Here is a 15,796-nt window from a genome sequence, read left to right as displayed (position 1 = left end):
TAGCTTCCTTTCCTTAACATACGATATTAACAATTTGACTTTTCCAAACTTTTCCCGTTTAATAGCTTTAGCTTTTTTGTGACAATACTAATCCAACTATTGTAATATCTATATTTAACTTTTCATCGTATTATCGTCGCCCCATAATCTTTAGTGAAGGAAGATGAATGTCTGTGGTGAAGATCGTGCCTGTTTGGGCGAGGCCTCATTAGTAATAAAGATATTAGTGCGATGCGTCGTCGCTGCCATACATTTTTGGGACGTTTCATATTATTGATCGTCCGATCGTTCCTTTGGGGCGACGCAACGCTTCGCACTAATGGGGCCCTACACTTTGCTTGACAGAGCTCATCAGCTCAAGGAGCGCCATGCACATTGCACAAGGCCATGCACGTCACTTTTTCCTCGGTCTTCTGCAATTCCATCCGGTTACTATGAAGGGAAAGTGTCTTGGAGGACTTGGAGGGCACCCCAAGATACAACCGTTTTCCGTTCGTGGTCTTCCATTATGGTCTCCCTGTCTTCCAAAAGCCAGGCTGTTATTATTCTAAGTTACGGTTTTTGGCTGATGCAGATTTGGATTTCCCGCTTTTAGGTATGTGGCGCTTTATGTGAAAATGGGAAAATGGCATTCATAAAAATAACTTTCGTATAAAAAAACATAGATGATAAATATAATGCAAATATAAAGTGATAAATGAAAAAAATATTTATTAAAATTTATGGAGCATTTGCCCAATAACATTTTAAAAATAAATTAATTGTCTATGGATGTGTTTGACAGCACTACACCGGAACGTTGGAAGAATTGGTGAATTCCACACTGAGAACTGCTAGTAAACTATGTTACCTGTACCTCAATGTTCATTTAAATAAAAATATATTGTCTGTGGTGTTCATTTCACTTTATTAGATTTTTCAGGTTTTTTACAGTATTTCTTCAGTCAGTGAGAGAATTTAGGTGAAGGCGAATAGATTGTTATGAAAATTAAACAATTAATCAATTAAAAATAGGTGTTAATTAACCGAATTAGCATTTTAGGTAAGTTAAGTCACGGATCGTCATTTTGTTTACTTCCACATCAACAAAAAGTGATCATCGGTAAATTCTTTATTTTCACACAATAGTTAATTCACAAATCGTTATATGAACAGTTTTAATTAGATTACATACATTAACATAATATATGACAGTCACCTAGTGGACCGGCTGTAATAGTCTGTTTCAATTCAAGACACAATTCCCAATATATTTTCTTACTAATTTTAAGGTTATGTTGGTATATTGATAATAGGTACCATACAAATTAATACTCATCGAATAAATTTGCGTAATTTAAGTGTCATACTAGTAAACAATGAGCTTGAAACAAGGCCTTGTGTATTAATATGACTAGTTTTCCAATAAGACTAGGTAACAAGTAGGTATTTTTACTGTGTAGCTATGTTGTAGCTAATAATACAATGTACATTTATCTAGGTCATTAACATTTGCTTTAACTGTGTAGGAAATATTGAATCTCCTTGTTACATCTCTGGTTCCACTATCTTTCATCTTATCTTGAGTAAACTGTAACTTAGATTAAATAATCTGTGACTGCTTTATTCCCTCAATACATCTGTAAGTGTGTAGTTTTCATATCATTATAAGCCCATATCTGTTCACTGTTGAACTTAGGTCTGTCCCAAGGAGAACCACAACGGCCTACCTCATACAACCAATAACAGCCCTCTGTCTCAGGTCAGCTTTATCAATTTCATGTTAATTAATTATACCTACATCTAAATTATTCCAGTTAAGATGAAGATCAGCTCGGTGCTGGTGCCGGTGGTGCTGGTGCTGTGCGGGGTGCTGGTCACGCAGGCGTACGAGGATGTCGCTCTTGAAGATGATGACTTCGCAGAGTTTGAGCAGTTCGATGCCGAGGATGACAATGCTAACGATGTTGCCGGTAAGAAATAATATGCTTATTTTACACAGTTCTTTTGTTTCATAGTGATCCTATTAGATTTATCAGATATATGTATAGTTTTTTTAATCAATTAGATAAATAGATAGATATATTCTTTATGTGTACACAAAAATAGACCTTATTCTAACATAAAGATATAAAAAGCTGTCTTATTTGATAAAAATCTATTTCTTCTACACAACCTACTTTCCTAAACCTTTTTCTGGTTAAAAAAAAAACCTAAGTTCTCCTGATTATCTTAATACAGCAATACCATACAATAGAAAATGTAACATTTTATAATATTGCAGATTTTGAAAATGCAGAGCCATCTTTACCAAAGCCAAAGCCGGCAACTCCAGACCAGTTCCAGAGCTCACCAGAGGTTGAAGATGATATTCTAGTTGAGGTTAGCATTGAATAATTTATCTACTTTACACATTATGTTAAAATTTAACTACAGAACTTAATAAAAGTATTATACTACATACACAGATAAGTGTTAAATTATCTCCCCCATGTTACAAAATGATAAGTGGACCCTATGCTCATGTCCCCCTTTTAAGGTTGGCCCTACTGCCCCTTTGTGGGAAATGGAACATCTGTATATTGCACCAACTGCAATGCATTAGTATCATAAATTATGTACACTTTGCATATGGTGGAGTCTACATATAGATAATGCAGGCAGGTGATAATATAAGAATGTACATGAATTCTGTTTTTCAGGATGAGGATAATGAGTTTGAGCATTTCCAAGATCCTGAAGAGTTTGAGGGGTTCCAGGACACACCCCCGAAGACGTCTGAACAACCAAAGATCACCATTTCTAAGGTAAGACCACTAAAATAAATATTAGCTGATGTGCTATACATAACGTGACCATACGTCCCGCTTTGGGCGGGACAGTCCCGCTTTCAAGCTGTGCGTCCCGCTGTCCCCCGCGAGGGCAAAAATGTCCCGCTTTCGTAAACAGAACAAACGATAATTTAAATTACCTACATTTTGTAACTTCATCCCATATTTCCTTTCTTGCTTTTAATCACTTGAGACAGATATTTATCTTCTTATCACTTACTCACATAAACTATAGTGAGTAATATGAGTCCAAGTTCCACCGAGACTCCGCGAGTAACTTCGTTCAGTGACGATCATTGAGTCGCTCTTGCTCTATCGTGTATATAAATTTATCTCGCTCACCTACCGATTCCTAACAAAGAAGAAATGCGTGGGAGTACCTACATGTTTTCCAAAAAAGTAATCTGTATTAAGTTTTATGAATGTGAAAATAAGATATGATGCACTATTGATAAGAACTTTAAATTAAACTATTCAAATTATTAAGAAAATCAAAGTATCATGTTTAAGAATTTTGTAGCGTCTGGTATTTGAACACCCAAAATTCCAATACACTTATTTCCGAATTTGAAACACCGAATACCTAATTTAAAAAATATTGCAATAACGATTTTTTAAATATGGATTTATAAAAATTTAATACTTAGATATAATAATCACGAAGGTTTTTATTACGATTGTTAAATACACGAACGTTAAAAAATACGATTATTTTAGTATACCTACGAAAAATAAAATACAGATTTATTATAATCACGAAAATATCAAATCCGGACCGAAAATATGATAACTCGTGATTTTGTCAAAAATAAAATGAACGTTTCAAAAACTTTAGAACCAAAACCTAAAGATAGGTGCGACGACGATCAAAGCGAGGAGGAGCGTGTTAGGTACATAGATATCGAAAAACAAAGCGGAGCGTTTCAAATATAGAGTAAAATTTTTGTTAAATAGAAAACTATTTGTAGTATTTGTTGTTAAGTTACACAACAAAGCAAAACAATGGCTCTGATTTTTACCGTGTAAAACCTTAGGTCCTAAACCTAAAAATAAGTGCGACGACGAGCAAAGCGTGGAGGAGCGTTTAGGTGCACATAGATGTCGAAAAACAAAGCGGAGCGGAGCGAAGCAAAAAAAAGTTAAATTGTTACATTCGGGGATTTGTGTTTTCGGAATATTAAAACTTCGGGATTCGTTATTTAAACAATTCGATATAATAATAAATCGTATATTTAAAACTTCGAAAAATTTAATTTGGTCATTTTAATAAATCTATTGTTTGAAATTTCGTTTATCAACTTTTCGTAATTTTCGTTATTCGAGCTTAAAATTTACTAGAACTATGAAATACAAAATTTAAAAAATCGTTTTTATCAAATTCGTAAAAAAGTTATTCGGATTTATGTAGTGTACCCGTCTGGTTTATTTATAAAAACATAGTAAGTACTTAGGTATCCTAAATATACCAACTTTACAAGATTATTAGATAAATAAATTGTCATTCATCATTCATGCATCTCTTTCACATTTCACTCTTTCATCGTAGGGATTGAAGTTTCAATTGATGCACTGAGCAAACTAAGCGAAAAGATAAGAAGATAAGAAAGAAAGATAATATATGTAGGTCTGTATCTTTGAGGGATATGAAATTCCGCAAGTGTCCCGCTTTGACATAAAAAATAAATGGTCACGTTAGCTATACAGCAATGAAATTAAAGAACTCCATTCCCAAGACACCACTGTGTTGGCCAATGATTACAATTATTTGCATATCAAACGTGTCCAACGCAACATAGCAGCACATCTCTCGTGTAAAACCCTACACTGCACCCGACCTGATACTTTTCTTGGCAATATTTTAATTATTTACTTCTCTACTACTTCAAATATAATCCAAGGTTGCCTGGCAAAAGATCCCTCATTGTTCCTAGTCTATACGTAACTTTTGTCAGCATCGCCATTTCGGTGACGAATAAAGACACATTCTATTCCCCCCTCCAGGTGCCAATAACAGGCCGCCCCCGCTGGGACGCGTACTGGCTGGAGGGCGCTTTGTGCGTCCTTCTTGGCGCCTACGCCCTCGCGTATCTCGCGGGGCGCGCGCGCAACACCGCGCTCGCCACTAACCTGCTGAAGCTGCATAAGCCGCTGTTGGAGGATAACTTCACTTTAGTCGGTGAGTGTGGTGGAAGTTTGCTTTAGATGAAGTGAAGCTGCAAAATGTGACTCCCATCACACACATGACCGCACCGTAGCTAAGGTGGCAGTGAAGCTACTTCCAAGTCTTGGGGCCGCGGGTTCGAATCTCGCCCTGGGTAAATATCTGTGTGATGAGCATTTGTGTTTGCCTTGTGTCTGGTTGTCGTTTATCTATTTAATTAATCTATGTATTTATATAGATATATCAGCTGTCCGACACCCATATCACAAGTTCTGCCTAGTTTGGGGTAGGTTGGCCGTGTGTGAGATGTCCCAAAAAAACTTCTTGAACCTGTAATAGGCCAAGGGAAAAAAATCCCACCTTATTTTAACCCTAGTGGTACCTGGAGTTACAGGCGAAAACCAATGAATAAAATTTTGTATGGCCATGCCTTATTTAGGGTTAAGTAGGTACCTATAATTACTAATAACCCCCCTCTCCACCCCCGCAGGTGAGACAGGCTCGGACGTGGTGTCCCTCCCCGGCGAGGAGGCGGGCTGGCGGCGCGAGGCGGAACACTGCTTCACCATGTGGTGTAGTGGACGATCCTGCTGTGAGGGCATGCTGTTGACACTGAAGCTTATTAAGGTAGGCATAGGGGTTATATTGCAATATCTTTCAGGCGAGGAGAAGCCATAAAGGATGTGGCTACTGACTTTGAAGCTTATTAAGGTAGGCATAGGGGTGATATTGCAGTGAGGAGGCGGGCTGGCGGCGCGAGGCGGAACACTGCTTCACGATGTGGTGCAGTAGACGATCCTGCTGTGAGGGCATGCTGTTGACACTGAAGCTTATCAAGGTAGGGATAGGGGTGATATTGCAGTGAGGAGGCGGGTAGGCGGCGCGAGGCCGAGCACTGCTTCACCATGTGGTGCAGTGGACGATCCTGCTGTGAGGGCATGCTGCTGACGTTGAAGCTTATTAAGGTTGGGGATAGGGCACATAATGCAGTGTCTATCAGGCGAGGAGAAGCCATAAAGGATCCTAAAGAGAAGCCATGCTGCTGAATTTGACGCTCATTAAGGTAGGGACAGGGTCCAAATTCAGCAATCCTGGCACTGGAGAGCGACCGCGCAGGATAGAGACCAGTGCATCTGAGGCCAAGATCCACTTCGGGTCGCTGAGCCAACGGAGTAAGTAAGTAATCCTGCCTCAATATGCTTATATACTAGTCACTCTGAAACTTATCACGGTAGGTATAAGGGTCACATTGCAGTGAGGAGGCGGGCTGGCGGCGCGAGGCGGAACACTGCTTCACCATGTGGTGTAGCGGACGATCCTGTTGCGAGGGCATGCTGCTGACGCTGAAGCTTATTAAGGTATTCTATTCTATTATATTCTCTGTGGGGGTGTAAGTACCTGCACCTGGCTCTCTCGAGTGGAACCTTTGTGGATATCCCCAAGGTCTAAACTGCCTTCCTAAGTTAGGACCATTTCCCACGCTGGCCACTGTGGGTTAGAGTGGATTCACATATCTACCTAGATGTGCTTAATCTAGATATGCAGGTTTCCTCTCGATATTTTCCTTCACCGTAAGAGCGATGGTATAGGTACATTGCCATAAAAAATAAACGAACTAAGCTCTGTTAAATATACTAATTTGACCCTTGTTTCCTCAGCGCCAAGACCTCCTCAACGTGTTAATCAATGTGGCTCGCCCTAAAGCGGATACGTTACAGATGAAGGTAAATTAATAGAATATTAATTTTTTATAATATTTATACAGGTAGACTGCTAGAAAATTTACTAAATAACGATTTATTTGAACTCACTTTATAGGTTATAATACTAATTAATATTATTCGATTAACAAATCTTAGTAAGTTCCGAGAGTATCACCACTTATTTTAGGCCACATTATAATGATTATCTCTCTTATGTTCAAGGTGCAACTGGGCAAAGACGACGGGGACCCGTTCGTGCTGTGCATAGCTCAGAAGAAGACCGCCACGAGGCTCGCCAAGGAGATGCATGACTTGGTAAGGGAATAATGATGTCAATAAAATATCCATGAAATCATGTATTCGGTATTGAAACTGACAGCCTGGAATGGCTTGGATTAACACATGCAATAGAATAGAATATAGGTATCTTTATTGATCACCAAGATAACAGAACAGACAAAAATACTGATATTCTAGAAACAATGGACAATAGGCAGCCTTATCGCCAAGGGCTATCGCACACATAAGCTACTTTTTATCCTGGAATCCACCAAGCGAAGCTCGCGCATTTCATTAATAAATACATACACAATTACACATAATACGAGGGTGGGTCAATAAGTCCGTGACTTTTTGAAGAAAATACTGGTTTTTTGATAATTTTATTTTTTATTTTTCAACGTAGTCTCCTTTGAGCACTATACACTTAGTCCAACGTTTCTGCAATTTTTTTATCCCTTCCAAAAAATGAGGTTTCTCGAGGTCATCAAAATAACCACCTTGGCCTTCTTTGGCGCCGATTCACCCCGAGAAACCCACTGTTTAGACTGCTGTTTGGTCTCTGGTGTGTTGTGGTGGATCCACGTTTCGTCCACGGTTACAAAACGGCGCAAAAACTCGTCCGAATTTCGGTTGAACTACGCCAAACACTCCTCTGCGAAGTTGTCATTCGATTGTGTTTGTGAGCAAATGCGGCACCCATCTTGCGGAAAGCTTTTTCATACCCAAGTGATCATTCAAAATTGAAACCACTGAGCCACGTGATATCCCTGTGGCTTCCACTATCCCTCTCACTTTCAATCTCCGATCGGCCAACACCATGTCGGGATTTTTTTCAATCATTTCAGGTGTAGAGACCTCAACTGGGTGCCATGGACGTCCGGCATCTTCCGTACTTGTACGGCCAGAACGGAATTCAGTAAACCACTTTTTACCATAGATATTGATGGTGCAGAGTCCCCATAATCTTTATCAAGCTTAGCCTTGGTTTCAGTGATGGTTTTTTTCCGTAATAAATCATGCTTAGTCAGCACACGAAATTCAGTTTTTTCCATTATGTTTTTAAATCACGCGGTAGTTGCTAAGAACGGGTGTAAAACACAAACCAAGTGACGTAACTGGTCCAAATTTTGACAGATGTCAACTGACAGTTGCCTGTTGACAGGAGCAATGTTGTTCTTTCAGTTAAGTGGCGGGAAATTATAAAAGTCACGGACTTATTGACCCGCCCTCGTATGCCCACGACTGTAGTCCCCGAAGGGGTAGCCAGAGGTGATTTGCAAGCTTTATATTATTAACAAATAAATATTTTTGCCCCCAGAGCGTATTCTGCCCGGAACGCCGGCCCGGCGACAAGCACGGGCTGCCCGCCTCGCTCTCAGTCATGTCGGAGTCGGGCGAGGCCACCGCGGGCATGTTGGACGCGAGAGCCACCCAGTGCATCACCCTGTATCACCGCAAGATCAACTACATACACATCTCTGATAGATACACGCGGGTTGCCCCAGAGTGAGTCACTAGTGTATACAGGGTGTTGTAAAAAGGGTCGAAGTAGAAAAGGGGGTGATATACCCTTTTTGTAACACCCTGTAGAGAGCGCACAGCAGCTGTATAGTCAGTAGTGTCGCAGTGCATCACCATGTATCACCGCAAGATCAACTACATACACATCTCTGATAGATACACGAGGGTTGCGCCAGAGTGAGTGTCAGTCAGTGATCAGGAATCAATCAATAATCGTCCATTTCTAGATGCCCCTCCCAAGGAACGCATCAATAACGGTTTGGCGTTTCACTCTACCACTACTCGATGGTTTGATCGTGAGCCCAAATGCGTCGATTACACCTAACGAGTACAGTGGCGTGTCAGTGTCCTCGGCAGAGTGCTCGGTTGGTGTAAACACTTTACAGGGTGCTCGGCCGAGTACTCGGTCGAGAAGAGAGGCGAGAGAGTCGTTTGTTTACTAGGCCGAGTACCCACCACCCCGCTTCATTCTTCTGCCCCCGCAGCCACTCGCTATCCCGCTCGGCACGTATAAGCACGCCCTCGGTTCGTTATTCGTCATGAAGCTGTTAAAAACCCCTTTTAAATTCTTTTTTATTTCGGTCCATTGCAGACGTGTCGTGATCAAAACTGAACTGACTTGCCACTAGTGTTAATACGTGTAAACACCCACTCGGTTCAGCAACTCTCTCGGCTGAGAGCTTATTTACTAACTCAGCACTGTACTCGTTAGGTGTACTGTTCTCCACTACGTTTACCTCCACTTCGTCTATTTGTAACAATATCCAATAATAATCTCTGTCTCATTGTTTTTGTTTCCCAAAGGATCTCAATAATTTGAAGGCCCCGTCAAATGAGATAGCTCCGCAGCCTATTTTCTACCTCCTAACGCCCTCTCTCCCCCGCAGAGAGCAGCAAGCCGCCACGACGCCCCCAGAAACCGAAAAAGTCCTCGTGATGAGCATCAACATCGACGGAGAGAATGACGAAGACGCGCGGCCGCTGCTGATGCTGCTGTTCCACATGCTGGACAAGCTGAAGCGGATGCGGCTCAGCAAGGAGGTGAGGGAAATGTGCCTTAATAAAAATGGCGGCCATGTTGCTTTATGAACGAACGTCCGTCCTGCGTTTATAGGTGAAATAATGTATTTTTACCAAAATTGCGGCCATCTAGCACTAATATTGCATTTTGATTTGATTGATCAAAATGGCAGCCATTTGCATTATTTTATTTTTATTTGATTGATCAAAATGGCGGCCGTCTTGCATTATTGCATTTTGATTTGATTGATCAATATGGCGGCCATCCACGCGTGTTGCGTTAATGAAAAGTGGATTTGGAGCGCGTTCTTGCTTCTTCAGTAGTCTGTAGTGGAATACTCTAGACGTGAGAAGGTGACAGAGACATAATTATTATTCACTAGTTTTCCCGCGAGCTTTGCATCGCCTTTAAATAAGGAAATTCCGGGATAAAAGGGCTAAACGCAAGTGCTAGAACGGGGCGCAATTAAAGACGTGACAAAAGTTCTCCGGTTCGCGATGCAAAACTTTTGTCACGTCTAACACGTCTTAAATGCGCCCCGTGCTAGCCCTTCTGTGTGCCCACGATTTAGTGGCGATGCAAACGCCATACCGTCGCGAGTCTGATACACATACGACTCACCACTCGCGAAGCACGCTCCCTCCATTCAATTGTTGATATGGTTTAACACGATCGCGCGTTTCCATCGATACACTTACGTTGCTGTAGCGCGTTACCCCACAACTCATCAACTATTTTTCCCCCCCAGGCGCTGGCGAAGTGCGAGAAACGCCGCCAGAAGGTCACCGAAGTGTGGATGCGCGGCGCGCACGCGGCGAGGCAGGAGCAGGCCGCCGCGCGCCGCGAGGAGAAACGCAAGCAGGAGAAGGAGAGAATCTTGCAGGTGACAGACAGAGACAACCTACCATCTTATACCTACCAGCGTTTTTACATACATATGCTCACGACTGTAATCGCCGAAGAGAGGTAGTCAGAGGTGACTCGCAAGCGAGCCACCCGCTTTTCGCTTTACTTACATCGTTTTACAGGTTAAATAATGTGTCTTGATCAAAATTGCGACAATTCTAGCGCATCCTTTCCTAGCGAAGTGACGATGACTACGGTTAGATGGCACTGGAAGAGCAAAATGGCGGCTATTCTAGCGCATCCTATCGACTACAGATAGATGGCGCTGGAAGATCAAAATGGCGGCCATGTTATATTTAGGAAAAGTAGATTCGACGCTCGTTCTTACTACAATAGTCGTCTAGTAGCACTGCAACAGGCGCTACAGTGGCATGCTCTAGTGACGTCAGAAGGTGGCGGAGGCTGCGGGCGCACGCGGCGAGGCAGGAGCAGGCGGCGAGGCAGGAGCAGGCGCCGCCAGTTGCAGCGCAAGCAGGAGAAGGAGCGGATCCTGCAGGTATAGTACACATAGACAGTCTTATGACATCGTTTTATAGGTTAAATAATGTGCCTTGGTCAAAATAACGGTCATATTACATTTTGATTTGATTAAACAAAATGGCGGCCATTATAGCGCATCCTATCCTAGCGAAGTACCGACGACTACCGATAAATGGTGCTGGAAGATGGCGGCCTATATGGCGGTATACCTGCCACCGTTTTATAGGTTAAATAATGTGCCTAGATCAAAATGGCAGCCATTCCTAGCGAAGTGCCGACGGCTACCGATAGATGGCGCTGGAAGAGCAAAATGGCGACCATTTTGCATTCATTCATAAACGAATGCTAAGAGAAGATTCGGATCGCATTCTTGCTACAAAAGTCGATTAACGGCAATCCAGCAGGATCAAGTTACAGGTAAATCATGTTTCTTGGTCCATCAGGTCCACCAACCCGCACTAGGCTAGGCGTGGTGGACTATATAGGCCTAAACCCTTCCTTTATTGGAAGGAGAGCCGTGCCCCAGCAGTGGCGACGTAATGGGTCGTGATGTGATTATAGGTTAAATAATGTGCCTGGATCAAAATGGCAGCCGTTCTATATGAAACGATTCGGAACAATCGGACGCATAGCGGCCGGATTTTTCTCGTGAGACGAATAGTGGTGGAACTGAGCGGTGATAGCTCAGTTGGGTGAGCGCCCGCTTCTCACGCAAGAGAATCCCGGCGCTGACATATACCAATGAGTTCTTTGAATTTATGTACATGTATACCATCGCTCTTACGGTGAAGGAAAACATCGTGAGGAAACCTGCATATCTAGATTTAGCACATTAATCTAGATATGTGACCCCACCAACCCGCATTGGATCAGCGTGGTAGGAAATAGTACAAACTTAGGAAGGTAGTTTAGACCTAGGGAATATGCACAAAGGTTCCATTCGAGAGAGCCAGGTGCAGGTACTTACACCCCCACAGAGAATAGTTTAGAATATAATAGAATAGTGGTTGTCCACGCCTCGATGTTATTAATTAATAACTCTGTTGGCTGCACGAAACGATTTTGATTATTTAAAAGTAAATAAACGCGTAGTAATATCGTTTACTTAAAAATGGAGTACCTACCTACACATAAATTATGCACATGCGTGAAACGCCATAATGATTAATAGGTAGGTATTATAATTTAGTTCCATTATTAAACATCACGTTCGTTTATATACCTATTGCAGTCTGTGATTATGTAAAACTGTGACGCATTACTAGTGCATTCCTGAATCGATAAAAAATACGGGTCACTGTTGTTTTACATGAGTTTTCAACTGCTAGACAATATTAACTGTAATTCTAGCAGCCTCCTTCTTGAAGTTGATTATACAGGGTGTTGCAAAAAGGGTAAAGTCGAGGTGTGGCCAATCAGAATATGCCGACAGTAAAGTCTTTTAACGATTTTTGTATGAATTTGACATAAGCTGAAGCAAGCGTTTATAAATAAATGCTCATGAACTTAGGACGTACCCTAGTGTACCTACCTACACTAAAGAAAACCGTATATTTATTTCTTGATCTTTATGAAACAATCTACTGGGTCCTACACTCTTTCTAGTCTATCTCAATGATATTTCGACAGCTCTTCCTTCAAATGTTGAGGCTGACATCATTTGCTATGCAGACGATACTGCAATCATATTTAACGGTGTTTCTTGGAAGTCTGCTTTAACACGAACTTCAACAGGATTATCCGAAATATCTAAATGGCTCTCTAAAAATTTGCTTACCCTCAACACTGACAAAACCAAATATCTTTGCTTTCATAAAACTGCTGCTTCTCAACTTGACCTTAACATCCCAATCCATATTCATAACTGTGATCACGTCTCACCTCTCTCAACCTCCTGTTCTTGTCCAACCATAGATAAAGCTGAATCCATTAAATATTTAGGAATCATTATCGATGACAGACTTTCATTTCAAAAACACATTCAAAGTCTCTCTGGCAGAGGACGCAGACTTATAAACATCATGCGCTTACTTAGGAATTCGGCGACTAAAGATACCTTGCAGCTAGTATATACCAGTTTATGCCAATCAATACTCTCATATTGCATTAGATGCTGGGGAGGTTCACATAAAACTAACATGATTGCATTAGAAAGAGCGCAAAGATCAATTTTAAAAGTAATGCTTAAGAAACCTTTTCGATACCCTACCACAGCCCTTTATAAAGAAATCAATGTCTTAACTATCAGAAAACTATTTATCTTCCAAGTATCACTTTCCCAACACCAACAAATTATGAACTTGCCAACCTACAGCCAGATGACAAGCCAAAGAGTATTTAGATTAGTTCCTATCACCGCTAGAACAGTCTTCGCTCAAAGATTCGCACCTTTCCTACATCCCTATATATACAACAAAATATATAAACAGTGCAACCTGAAAGACCTCAATAAGAAAGAAGCAAAATTAACTATTTTTAACTGGCTACTTACTCTAGATTACGAAGAAACAGAAAACATTCTATGCATCCCTAAATAGTTACCTACATAAGAATATATTATTATATTTAAGTATTTGTACATTTTCAAGTTATTTATTAATATTATATATACTGATATTTATGTTTTCCTATTTAGTATCTATTTCAACACTACAAAGAACTTTATATTCTACCTATTTCATAGGACTTGTACGTATAGGTATTAATTATACTATTATACAAAATTTCATTGTTTTTGTTAACCATTGACGGATTTTATGTTATGTTTAAATTTTATTTTACTTAGTTATTTAAGTTATTTTAGTTTGGTTTTTACTTACTATTAATTTTCTACCATATGATTTGTATCTTAAATGCTAACCAAATATACTACTTTCACCCTAATCTTACTCAAAATGTTGACAACAAGCCACCTGTTCTCAAATGTTATAGTCTGCCTACTGGTTACTCACGGCACAGGCTTAGCCTAGTGTGAGAACCCCAGCTACCATAGTTTTATTTTTAATCTGGTCCAAATAATTTATAAATTATTTATATCCATAACATTTATTAAGATAACCTGTGTAAATATTTTGGCTAAATAAACATTTTTTCATTTTTCATTTTTTCATTTTCATTTTCAATCTTCGATCGATTAACCCTTTGCGTCCTGAAGTCGCGGTATAGTCCTTGACGACAATATATTTTTATTGTTTCTGATGTCAAAGGATTCAAGCGGTTAAATTAACCGTATTTTCTTTATTTTTACAGGAGGACGACCCTGAGAAGCAGCGTCGCTGGGAGCTGAAGGAACAGAAGCGTCAGCTGAAACGCAAGACCCCCAAAATGAAGCAACTCAAAGTCAAGGCTCTATAAATTAACACACGTATCGACAACATCGGTCAATTTAAAAAGGTGTTACCATTTTCAAAGTACCTATATTTGCCTCTCTTTTTCACTCGCGACTGCGTTTGTGCGGTGTCGCTGGTGTAAAAAGAGATAAATAGAGTCTGCAATGTAAACCCCGTTTTGTGATTGGTCCAGTTGTAAATGCATGTATGTGTGTAGGGTCGAAGTGCCGAGTGCAAGCAATAATAGTAGAGTGAACGTTGTTACCTCCTTCTATGAAATAAGAGTACTCAGTGAAAATATACGAATTAAGTTATTTATGCTGTTGTTTTTTTTCTTAATTAGGTATTAGTTTCACTACTTCCTGCTTATTTGATAAAGGGTAAGGAGTGTACTGTAAGTTATATCCGGCGCATCCTCAGTACTTTCATGTTACACCATTTATTATCATATTCTTTGAATGTAGTTAATAAATAAATAATATGTGGGGACATCTCACATAAGCATCACACATCCACACACATCTCCCCAAGCTAGGCAGAACCTGTGTTATGGATGTTGGACAGCTGATATATCTACACAAATACATAGTAAATATAAATATCAACACCCAAGACCCGAGTACAGCGGTGTATCGAATCCGGGACCTTCGGCATAACAGTCAGGGTCACTAACCACTACACCATTCAGCCGAAGTTTTAAGTGAATGATTCCTGTTGAGCCAGAAGAGTCATCTTAGAAGGAGCACAATCACCTGATGACTATAGATAATGTACAGATAGTTGAATTATCACTACCCTATCCACACTATCCTGGTAACTGCGGGTAGATACACCAAATGGACACTAGCCGGTGACAGCTTGGTCATCTGCCGTCCTCAACGGCATAGACGTATTAAGAATACATGTACCTGGAGAGCAGTAAAAGAGCTCGTCGAAAACCTAAAACAGGCAGGATATTTATCTCTGGATACTTTACCAATTGACTTCGAAACACGTGTACACTACAGTAGGTACCGTATCCATTTAATACTAAGTAAGTACCTATTTACGTTACATATATAATTTAATTTAAATCGTTTTTATGTGCACCATTACGCTAACACTCAGGTAGACACTTCTGCCAAATAAAATATTGGAGTGCGCGCTTCACTCGTGGTACTTCTATGCCACCTACCTAGTTACCTTATTAGGCTTCTTGAGTAAGGCCGCGTTTACACTATTTATTAGCGCATGTTACAAAAATAGAAGTAGGTAAGTTTATACCGGGTATGTGTAATGGTTTCAAAAATGCAACAGACAAACCTAGCAATATACCAAGTCCGTGCAAACTCACTGTAAAATCTATTGTCATAGTGAAAAACTGCTAAATTTACTAATTAGTAGGTACTTTTTAAAGTGATTTGCATGATTCAGTAGAGTTAGAACAGAAATAAGGCGCGGCATCGTTGTTAAATATCTTGATAGTATGTTTATCTAAACTAGGCTATCTATAGACTCCCTAGTGCACCTATCGTAGTCTATGTACGTACAAGGTTGTTCTAGATAACTAGAAGGTACCTTCACTCACCATGCATAGTTAGGTA

At 40.4% G+C, this 15,796-nt stretch overlaps 1 protein-coding gene across 3 annotated transcripts; it reads left to right on the top strand.

Moving 5' to 3' along the window:
* Positions 1–889: 889 nt before the first annotated feature.
* Positions 890–14,531, top strand: LOC105388355 (PAT complex subunit CCDC47). Of its 3 annotated transcripts, none has more exons than XM_048625131.1 (14): positions 890–1,042; positions 1,797–1,952; positions 2,264–2,361; positions 2,682–2,786; positions 4,812–4,986; positions 5,462–5,510; positions 5,849–5,936; positions 6,630–6,695; positions 6,897–6,989; positions 8,275–8,462; positions 9,365–9,518; positions 10,247–10,349; positions 10,869–10,900; positions 14,134–14,531. In XM_048625131.1, the coding sequence occupies exons 2-14, from the start codon at positions 1,802–1,804 to the stop codon at positions 14,236–14,238; spliced, it is 1,407 nt and encodes a 468-aa protein (XP_048481088.1). In that variant the 5' UTR covers positions 890–1,042; positions 1,797–1,801; the 3' UTR covers positions 14,239–14,531. The 3 variants fall into 3 exon arrangements, with proteins under 3 accessions (XP_048481088.1, XP_048481084.1, XP_048481090.1); XM_048625133.1 differs by lacking the exon at positions 890–1,042 and adding an exon at positions 1,078–1,102; XM_048625127.1 differs by lacking the exons at positions 5,849–5,936; positions 10,869–10,900 and having other exon boundaries at positions 5,462–5,598; positions 10,247–10,381.
* The last annotated feature ends 1,265 nt before the right edge of the window (positions 14,532–15,796 follow it).

Source organism: Plutella xylostella, chromosome 3 (genome assembly GCF_932276165.1).
Source record: "Plutella xylostella chromosome 3, ilPluXylo3.1, whole genome shotgun sequence".
Classification (NCBI taxonomy): Eukaryota; Metazoa; Arthropoda; class Insecta; order Lepidoptera; family Plutellidae; genus Plutella; species Plutella xylostella.
The sequence above is the reverse complement of the archived record's forward strand: the minus strand, read 5'-3'. Positions and strand labels throughout refer to the sequence as shown.

Excerpts from the sequence above, each read along its gene's own strand:
- LOC105388355 (XM_048625131.1), top strand. The coding sequence starts at position 1,802 with ATGAAGATCAGCTCGGTGCTGGTGCCGGTGGTGCTGGTGCTGTGCGGG. Across the intron at positions 6,990-8,274 it reads CCAAGGAGATGCATGACTTG|AGCGTATTCTGCCCGGAACG; the intron begins GTAAGGGAATAA and ends TTTTGCCCCCAG. Across the intron at positions 9,519-10,246 it reads GGATGCGGCTCAGCAAGGAG|GCGCTGGCGAAGTGCGAGAA; the intron begins GTGAGGGAAATG and ends TTTCCCCCCCAG.